The 18,744-nt window shown below is 42.7% G+C and overlaps 1 protein-coding gene across 1 annotated transcript in view; it reads right to left on the reverse strand.

Annotated features, from left to right (window-relative positions):
• The window catches only part of LOC103102784 (uncharacterized), an 84,007-nt gene that overhangs the window by 47,485 nt on the left and 17,778 nt on the right, over window positions 1-18,744 (reverse strand). Inside the window, exons 4-6 of the mRNA XM_056826223.1 lie at window positions 12,067-12,351; window positions 11,712-11,984; window positions 9,571-9,691 (exon numbers count right to left, since the gene is read on the reverse strand). Coding sequence (XP_056682201.1) covers window positions 9,571-9,691; window positions 11,712-11,984; window positions 12,067-12,351 — 679 coding nt within the window. The remainder of the gene's footprint in view (window positions 1-9,570; window positions 9,692-11,711; window positions 11,985-12,066; window positions 12,352-18,744) is intronic.

Consider the following 18,744-nt stretch of genomic DNA (forward strand, 5'->3'; position numbering starts at 1 on the left):
CCAGCTGAGACCTCAGGTCCCTGCTGCTCAAGGTTAAAAACACAGATGTATTCTATTCAATTTAAGGAGAAAAGAAGAAAAAAAATGTTTTATACTCACCTGATCTAGCAGCTGTTTTTAAAGTGCAGGCTTACTTGAGTAGGTAGTAAAGAGAGAAAGAGGAAAGAAATTTTCAGGGAAATTGAGGTTAGTTGTCACAACCTACATGGATTAGCCAGACTGTTAGGGTTAATACTTATGGCTGGATTGAAGATAGTTTTACTTAGTCGCCAGGGATTTAAATTCTAAATCTCAATGAAATACTCAAGTCAGAATGGAATTATATGGTGGTTTATTTACAATAGAAGGAAGAAATTAAGAAATGAGAGAGAAGAAAAAAGGAAGGGGATTCAGAACCAGGCAGGGGTTCCACGGCCTCCTCCAAGATGAGGGGCCTCTTCAGAGACTAGAGCCTTCAGAAAAGCCAAGGAAGGGGTAGTAAGCCTTGCACTCCCACGTGAAAGTCTAAGGGAAGCAGTCTGAGGTCTCATGCTCAAGCTCCTCCATGGTCAAGTTCCACCTCTAAGTCCCTCTCACAGGAAGTGATGTGAAATATAAAGGCAGTTCTTTAAGTCACTTCCTGTGTCTCACATATACGAATGGTAGCTTAAACTTGGCTTTGGACAGCAAAGGGGGTCAGTCAGTTGTTTCTGATTTGCACACTTGATAGCACATGCAGATCATAGACCTACCTTCCCCCCACTTGGGGTGTATACATTCCTGGTTGCTAAACTTATAAAGACTAAGCAGGGTGGAGTAAATCTAAAATTCACAGAAATAACCACTGAATTAATTATTTGTGTCTAGCCAGGCCAGAAGAAAGGATAAAGGTAAGAAGAAAATGCTGCTGGCAATTTCTACTTCAACCTGACCCACTCACAGCAATTGTTAATGACAATAAATGGGAATGAGGGAAATAAAAGCCATCACTAATTAACATAATTTCTTACATGATGTGGGAAGGGAATTCCCCTCCCCCCAGTATGTCTCTTTGTTTTGATGTATTCAATCAGGGACCTGGAGAACCTTTACCATTGAGATGTTCAAGTATAGAGAAACACTCAGGGAAAGAAAGTTGAAACCAACTAGATGGGAAACTGATCACACATGTACTGTCCCCACACAGGGTGGTCCCAGGCAAATTAAGGAACTATGATGGGTTCCTGAGATATGGTGTGAGAGAGCTAGTGAGTGGAGAAAATTGCTTATAAGCCAAGATCAAGGCTCCATCTCTTGAGATCTTCTGACTGGAGATTGGAACCCTAGGGAACTCCTGTGGTACATCAGGCTATTTAGAAAAGCTACTCTTTACCTCTTTCCTACATTTCCCTCTCTTTACTATCACTACTTTGATTAAATTAAATTGTTAAAGTTACTACTAATAGCCTTATAATTTAATTTGAACTATTACAATTTGGCAAACATAAAGGTTTTGATTTGTATCCTCATTTTCTTCATGTCTTCACTTTTTACTCCCTCTAAACGATCTTTAAGTCAGTTTATTAGTAGATAAGTCTGGAGTTCAAATCTCTCACTTCTCCTTTCTAAGTTTGTAATGCAGTTTGAAATAGACAAAAGGGCAGATTAACCTTTGGTCTAATACAGTAAAGCCATTCAGGAGCCTGTTGCTTCTAATGATAAGCTGCATTGCTCTTGCTTCCTGACCACTGCTGATTCCCTGAGAGTCCTGTGTGGATGGGTGAAAAATTAATCCCCTTTTCCCTTTAACCGACTTGGGGCTGAGTAGTGCCTGAGAACAGCTGAGTAGAGACCCAACCCCTCATCTTGTTGCTCACTGGTAAGCTGGACTTTAAGCAACAATCAGCTGGCCCTTACAGGACTCTACCTGGTGAGACTTTCCACCCCCTGCCTCCCTGCCTCCAGGTGTGGCTACACCCTTCCTCAACCCCATGGAGCTATAGCCTTATGGATAAGAATTCTGGATTGGTCAGAAGGGATTGAGTATTGAGGGAGGTTAACAAGCTTAGCTTTTAGCTTTCTTTTTTTTTTCTTTCCCCCAAATAGAGCTGGGTTTTGAGAATTAAGATCTGATTTCCTGATCCCAAAACCAGGTATAACCCAAATCTCTGCAGTTTCTAGCCCTTTAAATGAGAGTATCTTGCTCCTGGGAGACCATTTTTTCTTTCTTTCTTTTCTTTAAGGCCCTTTCTGAGCCCCATGTGCTTTCAGCATTTGCTTAAGTAAGAGGTGGGTCTTTGGGGAGAGCAACATCTCTAAAACTGCTTCCTTGACCACGCAAAGTGTTTCAGGGCCCACTAATGGCAAAATCCCAGCAGTGGATCCTGGCCACAGCCTGTGCTCTCTACCCAGACTTCTAAAAAACAAACCCTAAGCCAGCTCAGTGAGTTGGCTTCCTGCTAAACCTTTCTTCAGTAAAGCCTTGGAGTCCAGGAGCCCCTCAGAGCTAGTGCCTTAGCCCTCAACCCTTTAGACCCACTTGGAAGCACATAGCCACTGGGTTTTTACCTCTCTGGGGGAGGGGAAGGGAGAGAACTCTTCTCAATCTCAGTTAAAACTCAGGCTGTACCCTATTAATTTATAATAAGACAGAACTACCAAAGTAGTCAGAAAACCCACTCTTTATCAGGAATAAGGATAAAACTCAAACATTTATCCACCCATAGAGCCTTAGTGCCAAATACTACACAGTGCCTGTATCCTGGGGACTCTGGGAACTTTATCTCTGGGAGAAATCACCCTGCTAAATGCTAGTCTCCACCCTGGGAGAGAACACCATGCTAAGTGCCAGCTCCAAAGAGGTACTAAAACTCAGAATCTCTTTATACCTATTGGGTAGCCTACAATGTCTAACCACAAATAGGAGAATAGATGCATTAACTGAAAAAGTTGAAAAAGCAACCACAAAACTGAGAGAGGCCCCATTTGCAGGAATCCAGAAAGCAACCATCAACATGTTATATTTATGGAAAGGTGCATCATGTAATTATCAACTGTAGGAATATATAATTGAAAAATCTGTTACCCTAAAAAAAGAACTACATTTCCCAGGAGCCCACTGACTTTCTGTCATTACATACTTCCTATAGATTGGGGATATAAGGCAGGGACATGGAAGGATCACACCTTCCTGTCCCCCTTGGTGGTGGTAAGGTGGGTGTTTGAACTGGCTGATCAGCCATGGGCACATGGTCTTTATTTTGTATTTTCTTTATTCCATGAATTCTAATACTCATGAATAAATCTCTTAAAATCTAATATTTTTATTTGAGATTTAATTTTTACAGGAAGAGGAATCAGGAAATTAGAAACAGAATTTTGAGGAATAGTAACAATAATAGAAATACTAACAACAACAGGAACTCATATAGGAATAGTAATTTGAATGAGGCAAATGAAAACTCACCCCAAAACATCTAACATGAGGTTTGTCCTCACTATATACAGTGCAGCAACCCCCCTCAGTATGGGGGACCCTAGCTGTGTGACCAAAGGAATCTAGAAGAATGATGATACTTGTGAGGAGAAGAGACCTCAAAGAGTCTGGAGGTGAATTTTAAGCCTTTTTTGGCTCCCTTGCCTTACTCATGTTAACTGTTTCAGTCTGTTCCCCTCCTCATAGTGAAGAAGTCTCTGTAAGATAATTTTAAATATAAGGTACATGTAATTTATTGTTAACCACTCCAACAGCTATCAAAATTGGCAAAAATGACTCTTGGATTCATTGCTTACAAGTAAAATGGATACCTTTTATCGATACTGATTGACTGTATCTTGTCACATGCAATTGTCTTTATTAATACTCTCCTCCAGTGACTGGACTGGAGATAATACCATTATAAAAGTCCATAGGTAAGTTGGACACTGTTTTAGCTGTCACAATGCATTTCTGATATTTAAAATTTTATTACTGTTTTTCCTTTTCATTTGCAATAGGATATTTGAATTTTTTTTCTTTCTTATTTTGTGTACTTGAAGTACATGGAATCAGTATTAATGTTTTTCATTTTGAAGCATAGGTTGAAAATATCTATTAGCCCTAATACCTATGCATATCCAAAACCTTTAGACTATGGAAACCTACCATTGAATGTTCAGTATTATGAGACTTTTACTAACATTTGTGTCTGATTTCAGAAGAAGGGATAACAAAAGAGCCACAGTACAGTGCCAAGAATCACAAGGTCAAGGAGATCACCAATCCCTGTGGGATTGATGAGAATCTGTGTCAAGAGAGAGGACTTGTTTTAAGGTTTGAGGAAGTGGCTCTTTGACAATTTCAGATGCAGGACTTCCCCATACCAGTTTCCTATAAGTATCTTAGTTTGGCTTTCATTTTGGCTCTCCTATCCCTGAGATTGAAAGTAAAATCAGATCATGGAATCACATATTTTCCTTTACCTCAAAATCTAGTCCCTTCTCTTTTATATTATGGCAATTTTCTGTAGTCCTGGCTGTGGATGTGTAAGTGCAATATTGCTCCATTTGTCCTGCAGGCTTGTAGGACATGATTCACTTTATTTTAGCCTTCTTGGTGATTCAAGGATCTGTTATGGGTTTATTCTGTTTTACTCATAAATTTAGACACATAAGATTTTGATATATTATTTTCCCCCAGAATTTAATTTTTTTCTTCTGTTTGAGGTGTGTGTGTGTATTTTGGTTTTCTTTTGTCAATTGATTTATATATCCCATAACTCAGCCATGTATCCCGGGGTGATTCTGGGGTTGTTTAATACCTTCCTTAGGGGGTATTTGTAAGGGGTGAAAATATTAAAGATTAGACTAAATATAAGAGAAATATGGTTCCCACAATTATTACTCAAGTCAAGTCAGAATGCCTTTTTATGGTGGTTTATTTACAAAAGTAGAAAGAGTGAAAGTAAGAAAACCAGAGAGAGAGTAGGAAATTACTCTAGCCTGGTCTAAACCAGGAGATCTTTAGAGGTCTCAGAAGGGGGCAGCAGAGGTAAATTAAACAAGGGATTTAGCCACAAGGCCTCCTCCAAGATGAGGTACCTCTCCAGAGGCTAATAGCTCCAGAAAGGACAGGGAGATGGAATCAGACTTTTCCACTCACCTGCGTGGTAGTTCTAAGGAAGATTGAAGAGCAGTCTGATGTCACCAGCTGAAGCTCCTCCAGATCAAGTTCCAAGGTGAAAGACCTAGTCATAGGAAGTTCTTGCCACTTTTAAAGACCCTTCCTTTTGTCACTTCCTGTGCGTGCCTTTCTTCCACTTTAAGTGGATCAAATATAGTCTATACATTTTCTTAGAACTGCCCAGGGGGGATACAGTCAATTTTGATTTGTCACTCACCATAGCACACAGGAGTCACAGACCTCCCCATCTTTAAAAATAAAGTGGGGTGTATACACTTCTGGTGATTAAATCTAAAAGTGGGCAAGGGGAGAGTTAATCCCATTTTCACAGACTGTATAATTATCCTAAAATTCAAGGTTTGAAATCTTTTGGAGAAATTTTAGGCAAAGAAAATCACCAATACCCCAAATCAAGAAAGTGGATCTTATGAAGAAGGTGCAATAAGGAAGTTTATGGAAACCACACACTGCATCAAAAGATCCAGGGTTAACTTTGAGATATAATGTAATAAATTGAAGGGGGTTGAACATATTGATTCTGAATGTAAGGGGAATGCTCCCTAATTAGCTTTTTGTCAATGAATCATTGATCATTGTTTTTTCTGTCTTATTTTTCCTTCTTATCCCCAAATTATTGTAATTCATGCACATTTGATAATTACTTCTTTTGTAATATCATTTGAAAGTCTTTATATTTGAAAGTCTTTATAGAGTCACAGATACAGATATATAGATGTATACACATATGTTTATATACACATATTTATATGTAAACGCATTTACATATACATCTAAATATATGCACGTATATACGTTCATATACATATAATGGTGGTACACACCTGTAATCCCTTCTGCTTGGACAGATTGAAGCTTGTGGACCTCTTGAGCTCAGGAATTCTGGGCAGCAGTAGAGTTAACATTTACTAACTTCCATACCAACCTGGTGAACCCCTAGAAGGGCAGGGATGGGGCACAGTGGTGTGAGGGAGTCCTATACTGCCTATCGAGAGACAAATTTATCAAGTTCATAAATGAAGGGAGCCAAATTTTCCATGACAATCAACAATAAATTTGTCTCATCAAGTGACCTCTGTCCATCTAGGCTAGGCAGTATGGGAGACCAAGTCTCCTCCTTCCCATTTAGAATAAAGTTTTGCTTCAGGGATCTCCCCTGGAGTTTTACTTTGTGGTGAGGGAAGTCATGAGCCAGAGAGTGTAAGAAAAGCCAATTCCCTTCCTTGGGGTCAGGTTCCCAAGAGAATGGAACACTGCCCTCCTGGTCCTAGAACAGAGCTCTCCATTGGGAAGCATTGGGAGAAGTTGTCACCCTTTGGGTTGTGGGTAACATATTTATAGAAGGGAGGTAGAAAATCTGACCAGTCAGACTTGGAGTGTGTTTTTGGAGGGAAGTAATGAAGTTAGAGGGGTAAGAAGGAGATCGATTTGTCATGTCTGCTCAATAACCAGGTGGGCAAACAAAGGTGCATGTAAAGCAGGCGTTGTGTAGCTTGGGGCACACAGGGTACCCCTCCACCCTCATTATACCAGTGCTAGCTACCCTGGACAGGCTGCCAAGACTGGGAGAAGAGGAAGGCAGCTTAGTCTGGCCTGAAAAAATCCCCTGTAGCATCCCACTTTTGAATCAAATTCTCTAGTCCTGATCTCTCTGCTCAGCATTTCTTGTCCCTTGAATCCACTTGGATGTCTTCACCTGGACAAGTTCTTTTTTTTGAACAATTTTTGTTATTTTTATTGATGTCTTTTGCTTTCATACTCTTTGTTTTTGAATATCTTCTTTCCTACAGCCCAGCCAATGAACTATTCCTAATGACAATGATTTCAAAAGAAAGAGAAAAAGACATTCAGTAAACCAGCCAACACATTGACTTTGCCACCATGGAATATACTCACTTCTGAAAAGAAGAGCATTTTCCTTACTTGGGGGGCTTTGCTTGCCTCAAAATCTCTCCCCACTTTGATCTATATTCCATCCTGCTGCCAACCCATCTACTCAACTAAGGAAATCATTGAGTTCATAAATTCCACTGGCACCCTATCATCTGTGCTCCCCCCTCTAGCCTTTGTACAACTTATGTCCCACCATGTACCTTTTGATAACACTGGCTTCCTGGTTGCTCTACAAAAAGATGCTCCATTTCTCAGGTGCCAGCATTCCCTTTGGCTATATTCAAATATTCACTCTGTGTGACACATCAAGACCATGGTGCCATTCTCTGTGATGTTGCTGGTGCTATTAATAGTTATGTTGGGTTTCATCATGTTATTCTCTGTAGAAAGACAAGGAGGAGAGAGAGGTGTCTGAGTGACTGGCCTGTATCTTCTTCACCAGTCCACCTCTTTAGGAAAAACAAAACACCAGACAGTCAACCAGAATCATTTCTGTTACAGACACATGGGTGGGTGCTGACATTCTGGGGAGAAGGATGCCTCATGGTTCATTAATTGTGTCAACAGGAAAGGTGAGCAGAAAGCACTGAGGAGGGAGTGCTGTGTGTTCTGGACTTTTCCCCCTCCAGAGAGGTCCCAGGAGGTACACAATCTAGTGACTGAGTTGGGGAGATGGTAGGGAATAAGCATTCATTAAGTATCTACTATATACCCACCATATGGTAGGTGTTGAAACAATGCTGTTATTTTTATTATCATCCTCAATATTATTATTACTAATATTGCCAGGCATGATGATATTACTGTGGGAGAGGGGGCTATTATTCATTCCACTTAACAGTTCAGGAAACGGAGTCAGAGTTTAATTGACTTAGCCAGACTCAAACAGCTAGAAAGTATCTGAGACCAAATTAGAACTAGAGTCCAGACCTTGTGTCTTCTCTATCCACTTTGGCTCTTTGCTGCCTCTCATCAACCATCTCATTGGAACCCAGCAGTCTTTATTCTGATATCTATGAATTTATTTTGTAATAAAAGGGTTGGTAACTTTAGTAGAATTGGTTTTCTTTGAAGTCCTATGCATTTTGTTTTCTGTATGTAATTACACCATCCTTCTTCTGAGAAGAGGTTTCTGGGCAATGACAGCCTGAGTATCTGAGAGCTCTCTGGCACCAAAGGGAAGCTCTTCTGCTCCCATCATTCTTTGTTCCCCATCTATCCCCTTAACACCACTTCAAAATGTAAATAGCTTCTCCCTAACCATTGTTCCAGGAACTAATTAGCACACATATTATTCTTTTCTAAGGCCTTGTTTCTACTTCCACATGGTGACACTCAGCTCTCTGGGCCTCAGTTTCCCCATCTGTAAAAGGAGGCTGCAGAATAACAGGATTCTAGGTCCCTTTTATCTCAAACAATGGGACATGCTACAGGATCCTCCCATTGTATTTACAAAATGAGGTCCAAAGAGGCTGATATAGGTGATCACAAAGTGAACAACTTTTCTAGTTCCTGGACCCAAACTCTTTCCTTCTTTGCCTGATGGTCCTTGTGGGCCTTTCTCATACCAGGTGTTGAAAACTTAGGGCTGGCAGAGACCAGAGGAGCCTAGACCTCCATCTGGAGGGGACTTCAGCATCATCTAACATACCCCTTATTTCCTGATGAGAAAAATGGGAGACTTCCATGGGCTTAGTTCTTCATACAAGGTCCACTGGATGCCCTAAATCCCATAATTGAGGCCAGGGCTCCCTTCAGCATATTCCAAGATCTCTGTGGACATGATAATTGGCGGAGGGACAGTACAGAGATACTTTCCTTTGGGTTCCCCCTTTCCAAAATGGCTTTAAGGAAGTACCCTGCAGGCCCCCCAAGGAGCTGCACTGTCACACCCAGTCTTCCATTTTGGATGGTGATGGCAGCATTCCTTCCACAAACCTCCCCTGAGGGGGCTTCATAGTGCAGCTATCTCATACCATTAGCAGTACCCTACTGGGGGTGGGAGGACCTTGTGCTTCCTTGGGGTCCTGGAACTTTTTAACCCAATCCACTGTCCCTGATAAAAGGAGAGGATATGTGTAAAGAGCTTAACATGATGTCTGGCACAAAGTAGCCACTGGATCCCTTCCTCCTCCCTTCTAGTGCTGCTTTTCATTCTTTCTTTGACCATCTGAGGATAAGGTAGTCTATAATAGATGTACTCTGCTGCAGGAGAGATTTTGCAGCATCTTCTAAGGATTAATTGGCCTTGGCTGTGATGAGATCCAGGTTGACTGGGACAGTCTAGGACTGTCTCAGCAACAAAGTACCAGAGGTGGCAGAGGTCCAAGATACCACAAATGTGAAGTATAGGGGAGGATGAAAATCCAGAGAAGGAGGCCACCCAAGGGGGATAGTGCTACAAAGGAAGAGTTTGGCAAAGGGAGTCAGACCAAGTCCCAGATGTGGGTACAGGGTGCAGAGAACCATTTTGGTTTCTCTTCCCCATTCAGGGAGACAGACTATGAGGGAAATAAATCAGATTGGAAACTTTGTTCTACCCTGAAGATTCTCCGATGACCATGTAATAGATGAGAGCCACCATGAGAGCCACTCCAGCTAGGACTCCAATCACAATGCCAGCAACGATCTGTCCAGCGCGTATGGAGCCTCCTGAAGGCTCTGTTGTGGACAAAGAAGAGAAAACGCAACTGTGAGTGTTCTTTAGGGGTTCCAGATACAAGAACTGCCTAGCACTTGTGTTCTTTGCCTGGCATTCCATTAAAACTAAAAAAAGCTCACTGATTAATGAAGCTGACTTGGCCATTATTCCTCAGAGCCTTGGTATACCCTTAGAGACACTTGAATACTGGGCAAGCACATAAAACTCAATCTCTGAACTTCTGATTTCATTCCCACACTCTACCCTCTGCTCTTCTCTATTTCTGTGGATGGCAGCATCAAACTCCCAGGCACCCAGATTCAAATTGGGAACCATCTTTGACTTTCTTTTTCCTTCAAACCTCAATCTAATCAATTGCTATATTTTTGCTAATGTTAAGATTATTTGTGTGGATTTTACCTGGACAGTATCTCTCAACACCTAATCCCTCCTCTCAGTTTCTATTCCATATCCTCCCATTTCTTCTCTATTATGGCAATAATTTTCTGACTAGTGTTCCTCTCTATGGCCTCTCATGTCTCTAATTCATATTTCATATTGCTGTCCCAAACCAACCTTCCCTGAATGCCATTTTGATGTTGAAATTTTTCTTTGAAAAGGCTTTAAATTAGTTTCTCACATCTATTCCTAAAAGGCAGTGCACTATAGCAGAAAGAGCTCTGGATTTGAAATCTGTAAAGATGGATTAGAATTCTGTCCTTGTCACTTGCTAGCTGTGGGATCTTGGCAAGTTGCTTCTCTTCTTTGGATATCAATTTTTCAAGCTAGAAAATGAAGATGTATGGGGTAGATGAACCACCTGTAGGTAACATTCATCTCAGCTTCAAATCCTAGGAGCTTACTATCCTTTTCTTCCCCACTATTCTGGCCAGTTTTGTCTTGTTGCTTTCAATCTGAATTTTTGGAAGACTCTCATCAATGGTCTTCCTGCAACTATTCTTCTAATTCATATCCTTCCTCTTCATGTTTCAAGTTCTCCATGTTTTACAATTTTAAAAATCCCCACCTTCCTTCTTAAAATCAATACTGTATATTGTTTCTATGTCAATGTACCGTGTATTGGTGATAATAACCATCCATAGGATGGGTTAAGAGTTGCTAATGGACACTGTTCCATTTACTCTGGATAAGAGGAGAAATAGTAAAATGGTCTTTGAACCAGTCCTTTAGAATTTTCTATTCAATAATGACCAGAAATGCAACTTATCCAATATTTATAAAATTCTACTGAGGTTCTTAACTTCTTTTTCCTTTTTTTAGGACAGTATTTTGTCCAGGTCTGAAAGGGGTACATTAAGATCCCTTGTTATTGTACTTTTACTGTCACAGAATTTATTTAGTTTTCCCTTTAGTATTGAACTCTTTTACCATATGGTGCTTTATTGTTTATGGTACTGAAAGAAGCAGATGTTGACTTAGTATTTTATGTTTAGTCCCATGGCTCTATCCTGCATTTTATATTTTATTCCACTCTGGAAGTGATTCTATTCACTGATCATATTTTGTATTCTGTGTAACCAAACCCAAGCTTTTTCTTTGTCTCTGAGAGAAGCTAATAAGTTTAAAAAATCAGCCTTCTTCTCTGAGGCTGGATGTATAAGTTATGGTTCTTCCATAATCATTGTTAATGAAAGAGTAACTTTGAACTTGGCTTTAGAAGTACAATTCTAATTGTTATGTCAGCAACACTTGCATATCATTTGTGAAAAGGAAAGCTTCTGTGCAGATGGAAAATTTATACTTCTCTTCCCATTTCATCCCTTTCACTTCAAGTGATTATTAATTTAAATCTTACAGGTCTCCATTTCTACCAAGGACAAGATAGTAGGAAATGGATTGGCATTCACTAGTGTCTGACCACATTCCCTAGTATCTGGTTCTTTTTTTTTTTTAACATGACTTTTCCCAAATCACCCTGAAAAGCTGCCCACCTGAGTAAGCCTGAGTGGCTCCTCCTGGGGTCTCAACCTAAGCCAATCCAAGAACCTTTTTCTCTGAGGGAAGGGAGAGATGACTTACCATATACTCTGACTATGATGTTTTTAGATATTGCTGTGTTGGTTATGCTGTTCATTGCCATGCATGTATATGTCCCTGAATGTCCCCAAGATAGTTTGGAGATAGCATAAATGTTTCCTGAATTTCCAGCTCTAGAAGAACCATTCACTTGCCATGTATACTGGGCCGGTGGTTCAGAACTAGCCTGACACTCTAAAGTCAGCTTCTTGTTGAGTAAGACCTCAATCTGCCCATGAACATGCTTTGGAAGAATCTTGATTTCCTCTGGCCCATCTATGAAAAGATGAAAAAATATGAAATGTCAGTTATTGTTAGAGAAAGGATTGGGAGAGGGGGGAGATACAGAGTCACTCACAGATGATAGACAGGTTGAATGGGTCACTTTTCCTGGCATTGAGTGGATTCCAGACTTCACATTGATAAGCTCCATTGTCTTCCCTCTTCACAGGTGTGATCATGAGGGTTTTGTTATTCGAAGGCAAAGTCCTCCTGTCATTGAGTATCAACTTCTTATTTTGGAAGTACCACCGAATTTGTGACAAATCGTTATGCCTTGAGTTACACTTCATGACCGCGGAGTCATTCTGTACGATGTGGCCAGCGCTTTGGATAGTTACGGTGGGTTTCCTCATGTACTTGTCTGTAGAAAGAAAAAGAGGAGAGAGAGGTGGCTGAGTGACTGGCCTGTATCTTCTTCACCAGGCCACCTCTTCAGGAAAAACAAAACACCAGAAGCCCAACAGGAAACATTTCTGTTACAGACATTCAGGGGTGGGTCCTGACATTGTGGGAAGAAGGATGCCTCATGGTTCAACAGTTGTGCCAATAGGGCAGATGAGCAGAAATCACTGGGGAGGGAATGCTGTGTCCTGGACTATCCCACTTCCAGAGAGGTCTCAGGAAGTACACAATCTAGTGACTCTGTTGGGGAAGGGTGTAGGGAATAAGCATTCATTAAGTATCTACTGTATACCTGGCATGATAGGTGTTACCCCAATGTTATTATTTTTATTATTATCATTCTTATTATTATGGTTACTAATATTGCCAGGCACTATGTTATTACTGTGGGAGTAGGGGCTATTATTTTCTCCACTTAACAGTTCAGGAAACAGAGTCAGACAGCAAGCAGAGGTTAATTGACTTAGCCATAATGAAGCAGCTAGTAAGTGTCTCAGACCAAATTAGCACATGGATCTTCCTGACTTCAGATTCATTGTGCTCCCTTCTCCACTTTGGCTCCTTGCTGCCTCTCACCCACCATCTCATTTGAATCCAATGATCTTTAATCTAATATCTATGAATTTATTTTCCAAAAAAAGGTTGGTAACTTCATTTCAATAGAATTGGTTTTCTTTGAAGTCCTATGGATTTTATTGTGTATATAATTAAAGCATCCTTCTTCTGAGAAGAGGTTCCTGGGCAATGACAGCCTGAGTGCCTGAGGGCTCTCTGGCACAAAGGGAAGACCTTCTGCTCCCATCATTCTTTGTTCCCCACCTATCCCCTTAACACCACTTCAAAATGTAAATAGCTTCTCCCTAACCATTGGTCCAGGAACTATAGTACACATATTATTCTTTTCTAAGGCCTTGTTTCTGCTTCCATATGCTGCCAGTCAGCTCCTCTGGTCCTCAGTTTCCCCATCTGTAAAATGAGGGATCTAGAATAGCTACATTCTAGGTCTCTTTCATCTCCAAACTTGAGACACCATGCAGGATCCTCCCATTCCACTTACAGAATGAAGCCCAAAGAGGCTGATGTGGGTGGTCAGACAGTGAATGACTTTTCTTGTTCCAGGATGGGAACTCTTTCCCTCTTTGCTTGATGCTCCTTGTGGGCTTTTCTCAGACCAGGTGTGGAAGGCTTAGGGCTGTCAGAGACCAGAGGAGCCTAGATCTCCATGTGGAGGGGACTTCAGCATCATCTAACATACCCTCTTATTTCCTGATGAGAATAATGGGGGACTCCCAAGGATTGAGTGATTCATACAAAGTCCACTGGATGCCCTAAACCCCATAACTGAAACCAGGTTCCCTTCAGCATATCCCAAGGTCTCTCTTGACAGGATGTCATCTTCCTCTGATTGGCAGAGGGACAGAATGGAGTTACTTTCCTTTGGGTTCTCCCTTCCCAAAATGGCTTCAAGGAGGTACCCTGCAGGCCCCCAAGGAGCTGCACTGGCACACCCAGTCTTCCCTTTAGGATGGTGATGGCAGCATCCCTTACACAAACCTCCCCTGGAGGAGCTTCATAGTGCAAGTATCTCATGGAGAAACTTAGGACATTAGCAGTACCCTACTGGGGGTGGGAGGACCTTGTGTTTTCTTGGGGTCTTGGAACATTTTAACCTTATCCACTGTCCCTGATAAAATGAGAGGATATTTGTAAAGAGCTTAGCATGGTGTCTGGCACAGAGTAGCCACATGATCCCTTCCTCCTCCCCTCTAGTGCTGCTTTTCATTCTTTGGCCAACTGAGGACATGGTAGTCAATAGACTTACTGTGTTGCAGGAGAGATTTTACATCATCCTCTAAGTGGCTTTGGCTGTAATGAGACCCAAGTGGACCAACACGCTAGCACTGTCTCAGTAACAAAGTACCAGAGCTGGCAGAGGGTATCTGGTCCCAGGTACCACAGCATGTCTGATCAGTGGCTATTCAGCCTCTGCTTATCCATGACTGTTAGTTGTGTGGCCTCTTTTCCCCTCTGGACAGCTCTGCTTCTGAGGGCTCCCCTATGCTATGCTGACACTGGCTTCCCTCCAACCTGGACCCTTCAGTCCTAACTCTCACCACTGGGGCCATATAGAGCAATGTGGACCTGCTTCTACCCACGGGCCTTGCAGGTTCTTCAGATTGACTTCTTTCCTGCTTGATCTCAATCCTCTCTTGATCAGTTCCTTTAGCCAGAACTTTGAGTTGCCACAGGATACTTGAATGTGTCAAGAGCTGTGATTTGTAGGTTTTCCTCCACCCTCTATTTCTCTGCCCTTCTGCCTTGTCCAAATGGACATTGTGAATGTGTGAGCATGAAAAAATCTTATCTCCTTGTGGCCAAGCCTGGGGTGATGAGCCTATGCTCACTTGGCAAAGGGCAGCCCTTTGTTGATGGATATACCAGCCTCCTGGGGTCTACCTTGCCATAGCTTGTATGTGAGAGCTCTGGGTTTCCTTCTTGGCTAATTGAGGCAGTGACGGTCAGACTCATGGATGGGGGCTTCTCCACCTCTATCTTAACCTGCGGTGTCCAGAAGTGCATATAGCATCAGTTCCGGGGTTGCCTTTCCTTCCTGGAGCACAGAAGGACCCCTACTTCCCTGGCTCACTCCAGACAGCAAGTTAGCTTTTAATCAGTCCCTAAAGTTTTTTTTCCCCAGTAATTGCTGTCTGGCTATTTCTACCACTTTTTATTTTCCAATGATCCGACAGCAGCTCGGGATTAGGATGAGGGGGCAATGAGCCCAAACCAATCTGATCTTTGTTTGGAAACCTCTTGGCTAAGGTAACCTATTCCACTTTTTGGACCACTGCAATTGGTGAGAAGTTTGCCATGACAATCATCAAAACTCTACCTCTCTGAAACTTTGACTCACTACTCTATGTTCTGTCCTCTAGGGTCAACGAGAAACAGCCAAATCCCTCTGCATCTGGCAGCTAAACTTTCAGGCAGAACCATGGATACTTGGAATTGAAGAGACATTGGAATGTCCATCCCTTGTCTTCATCTTCCCATGTGATATTGTTTATAGTGAGTGTCCTATTACCCGAGGACAGCTGTGTCCTGTCACTAGCTGGGACACTTTAGTTTATGAACCACCAGTACATGAGAATTTGACCCTCAAACTGGCATGTCAAAGAGAGAGTGTCATTGTTCTCTACTGGGGCCATTTTGGAACTGCTGATGGTAGGTTTCAGTTGTTGAGCTGTACAAAAAATAGAAAATGACTATGTTGGTTGTTTTTCTTACCTTACAACCAAATAACTGGTTTGGAAGTAGCCTCTCTAAGACCTTGGCAAGGCTGGAGGCCAGAGACCAAGAACCTTTGATTTTAATGGCATGAATCCCCCTTACTCTGGTGCAGATCACAAGTCCTCCAGGCCCTAGAAAAAGTTCATCTTCAGTTCCTATGGCTGGCAAAGGCATTCACATGGTAGAGACTAAGCCCCTGGTGCTCAATCTTTCTGGACTGAGGCAAACTGGTCAGGGGACGACAGACCCTTTCATCCAATACCTGTTCTTGGATTTGAGGCCTCTCTAGCTTGGCATAACCACCAAGAGTTTGTGTTTCCTTGGCCTGGACTTCAAGAAGCCAGGGTTACGTATCTCCACACCTTGCTGAGGATATTGGGGGAGGCTGGAGAGGATGGACTAAGGACAGGCCACAAGGTGATTGTGCTTAGAAAAGAAAACATTAACTCTGAAGAGGAAAGAAAAGGAAAGGCAGAGAGTGGGAATAGATCAGTTAGAAACAGGATACAAAAAGAAGAGCCTCAGACTGAGAGTCAAGAGAGACCTGGTTCAAGTATAGAAAATTTGAACATACAATAATATCCTCTCATGTACCAAGCCTTTGAATCATGATTTTTGGATTTACAAAATGAAACACAAAGGATTCCAGAGGAAACCAGAAGTTGATGCAAATAAAGGTAAGTTTCCTAATTCCCATTTCTGAATATCCCAAATCTAAGAAGTCCTGATCTAGCCTAATGCCTTTGTCATAGGAGAAAACCAAGGCCTGGGCTTGTGACCTGTCTGTGATCAGATGACAAAACAGAGCTGGCTTTGAACTCAGGGCCCCTGACTCCAAGGTGGCTCTCTTCCCCCTCTCAGAAAGTTGCTCCAAGTTCGGACCTTAAGTGACTAGCCCAAGGCTATGGATTTGGTGTTATAAATGGGACTTGATCTCTGGACTTCCTATGCCCGAATTCCTTGGTCTTTCACTATATAACATGGCTCTTTAAAGCCACAATTTCATATGACTAAATGAGAGAAATGTGTATTTTTAAAAAGAAGAGATCCTAGAAATATCAAGGCAAAAATTGCAGTGTGGCCCTCTGTATGTAACTCAGGCCTTTTCTGGAAGGTCTCTGAAGGTCTCTGAGGTTCCTTCTCACTCTTGGTGCTTTCACTGGCCAAAATGCCAGCCAAAAGGCAGCACCAAGTTAGAGAAGAGGAGGAAGAAAAGATGGCGGCAAGATTTCCCTGGGAGCTCACTCATCACAGATCCTGTCCCTGACCTCTTGACTCAGATCCCTGAATTTTACCAACAATGTACCCAAACTTAGGGAAGGGATCACGATGGAGAGCTAACAAAAAGGAGACTAGAGCAGGGAGCCAACTACTCATGGATCAGGAACTGTTTGAATCCATGAACAGCAGGAGAAGCAAGGGAATCCCATCAGTCCCCAGATCTAGTGCTCCTTGAGGCAGTCAGAGAAGCAGCCCAGAAACAAAGCCCAGCAAGCCAAAAATGACCCAGAAGCCACAGCTGATGAGTCATTCTGTTCTCCCAGCATCACTGCAAAACACTGGGGGCAAGCAAGATTCTCCTGAGTCTTTTCTCTAATTCTACCCTGGATGGTTTGGGCCACCACAGCCTCCTCATGGCCCCTGTGGACACCACCAGCCCTTAGATGCCCAATGTTCTAGCACTTTGGACTTCCATTGCAAAATGATTCAGTTGAAGTCATGTCTGCCAGAGGGAGTCTAGATAGCCTCTTCTTTCTTGATCTGCCATCATCCCCCTCCAGGCATTTGTACTGGCGTGTCGAGGCAGAAACCCTCTTCCTGCCAGGCTCAGCTCACTTTGCACCTCTTCCAAGAAGCCATTCCACATGTCCCTACCCTTGCTGATTTGACCTTTCCCTTCTCAAGTTATCTTAGAACACTTTGTCCCTGGTCCATCATTATATCCACTGGGCTACCCAGCTGCCCAATTAATTTGCTGAATTGAAATGGAGCATCCAAGGAGTAATAATGATTTTATTATCTTTCCCACTGGAAGGGTCTTTCTTCAGGACAGCCAAAGAGGCAAATAATGCAGGGATCAGTGTCCCCATTTTACAGATGAGGCACTAGAGGGTAAGAGAGCTGGAGTGACTTGCCTGAGGTCACACAGTAAATCCTGGAGCTGGAATGAGTCCAGACTTCCTGATCCCAGGGCTGCAGCTCTTCTCTTTACTTTGCTCTACCCTTCTAGCTGTAGCTGGAAGTCTTGAGAGAGCCCATTTCATCTTCTCTCTGGGGAAGGGGCTAATCCTTAGCTGCCTCCAGGCCTGATAAGATTCTGCAGGGAAACTGAGGTTTTCTTGGCTTACTCCCCCCCCCCTCTTGTCTCAGCTCCTATCAAAGGGTCTTCTTGGACCCCTTTTTTCCTAGTTTCTTCAATGAATGCAGTGGATTGGGCTTACTTCCCAGATTCCAACTGCTATGCAGTCCTATGCTGAGAAGAGGAGCTGTCCCTTCCCACCAACCTGGGATTCTCTCTGTCCTCAGCTCCTCTTCATACAACTCCTGTCTTCTTTCAAGATGCCTCTCTCAAAGAGCACCTCCCTCCAGGAAGCCCTGCTAGGGCCCTTCCCGCCTAATTACTTTGTATTGAAGGTCTGCCTTGGAGTCAAGATCATTGGACTTGAGTTCTGCTCAGACCCCTAGCAGCTGCTTAGTTAGTCCTGGGCAGGCTGTTTCCCCTTCAGTAGCCCAGAGATTTCTGTGAGATCAGGAGTTGAGGAACCCCACTCCACCCCCACCCACCCTGGGGGAGGATGTTGCCTCCCTTGGAATTCCCTCTCCCCAGGGTGTCATCAGTTTAGGGCTAATCCCTATTCTCTTCTGATGTATACCACATACATTCATTCCATGTTTCCCCAGCAGAGCATAGGTACTCGAGACTAAAGATTCTGTCACTTCCTTTATCTCCAGTACCCTCCCCAGGGCCAGGCAGGTATTGGGCACCTAATAAGTGTTGGGGGATGCACAGATGCTGGTTCCTAGGTCCTTCCTCCCCCAGGCTCCTCTGCTCAGGAGGTGA

This window comes from Monodelphis domestica, chromosome 4, assembly GCF_027887165.1.
Source record: "Monodelphis domestica isolate mMonDom1 chromosome 4, mMonDom1.pri, whole genome shotgun sequence".
Taxonomy (NCBI): Eukaryota; Metazoa; Chordata; class Mammalia; order Didelphimorphia; family Didelphidae; genus Monodelphis; species Monodelphis domestica.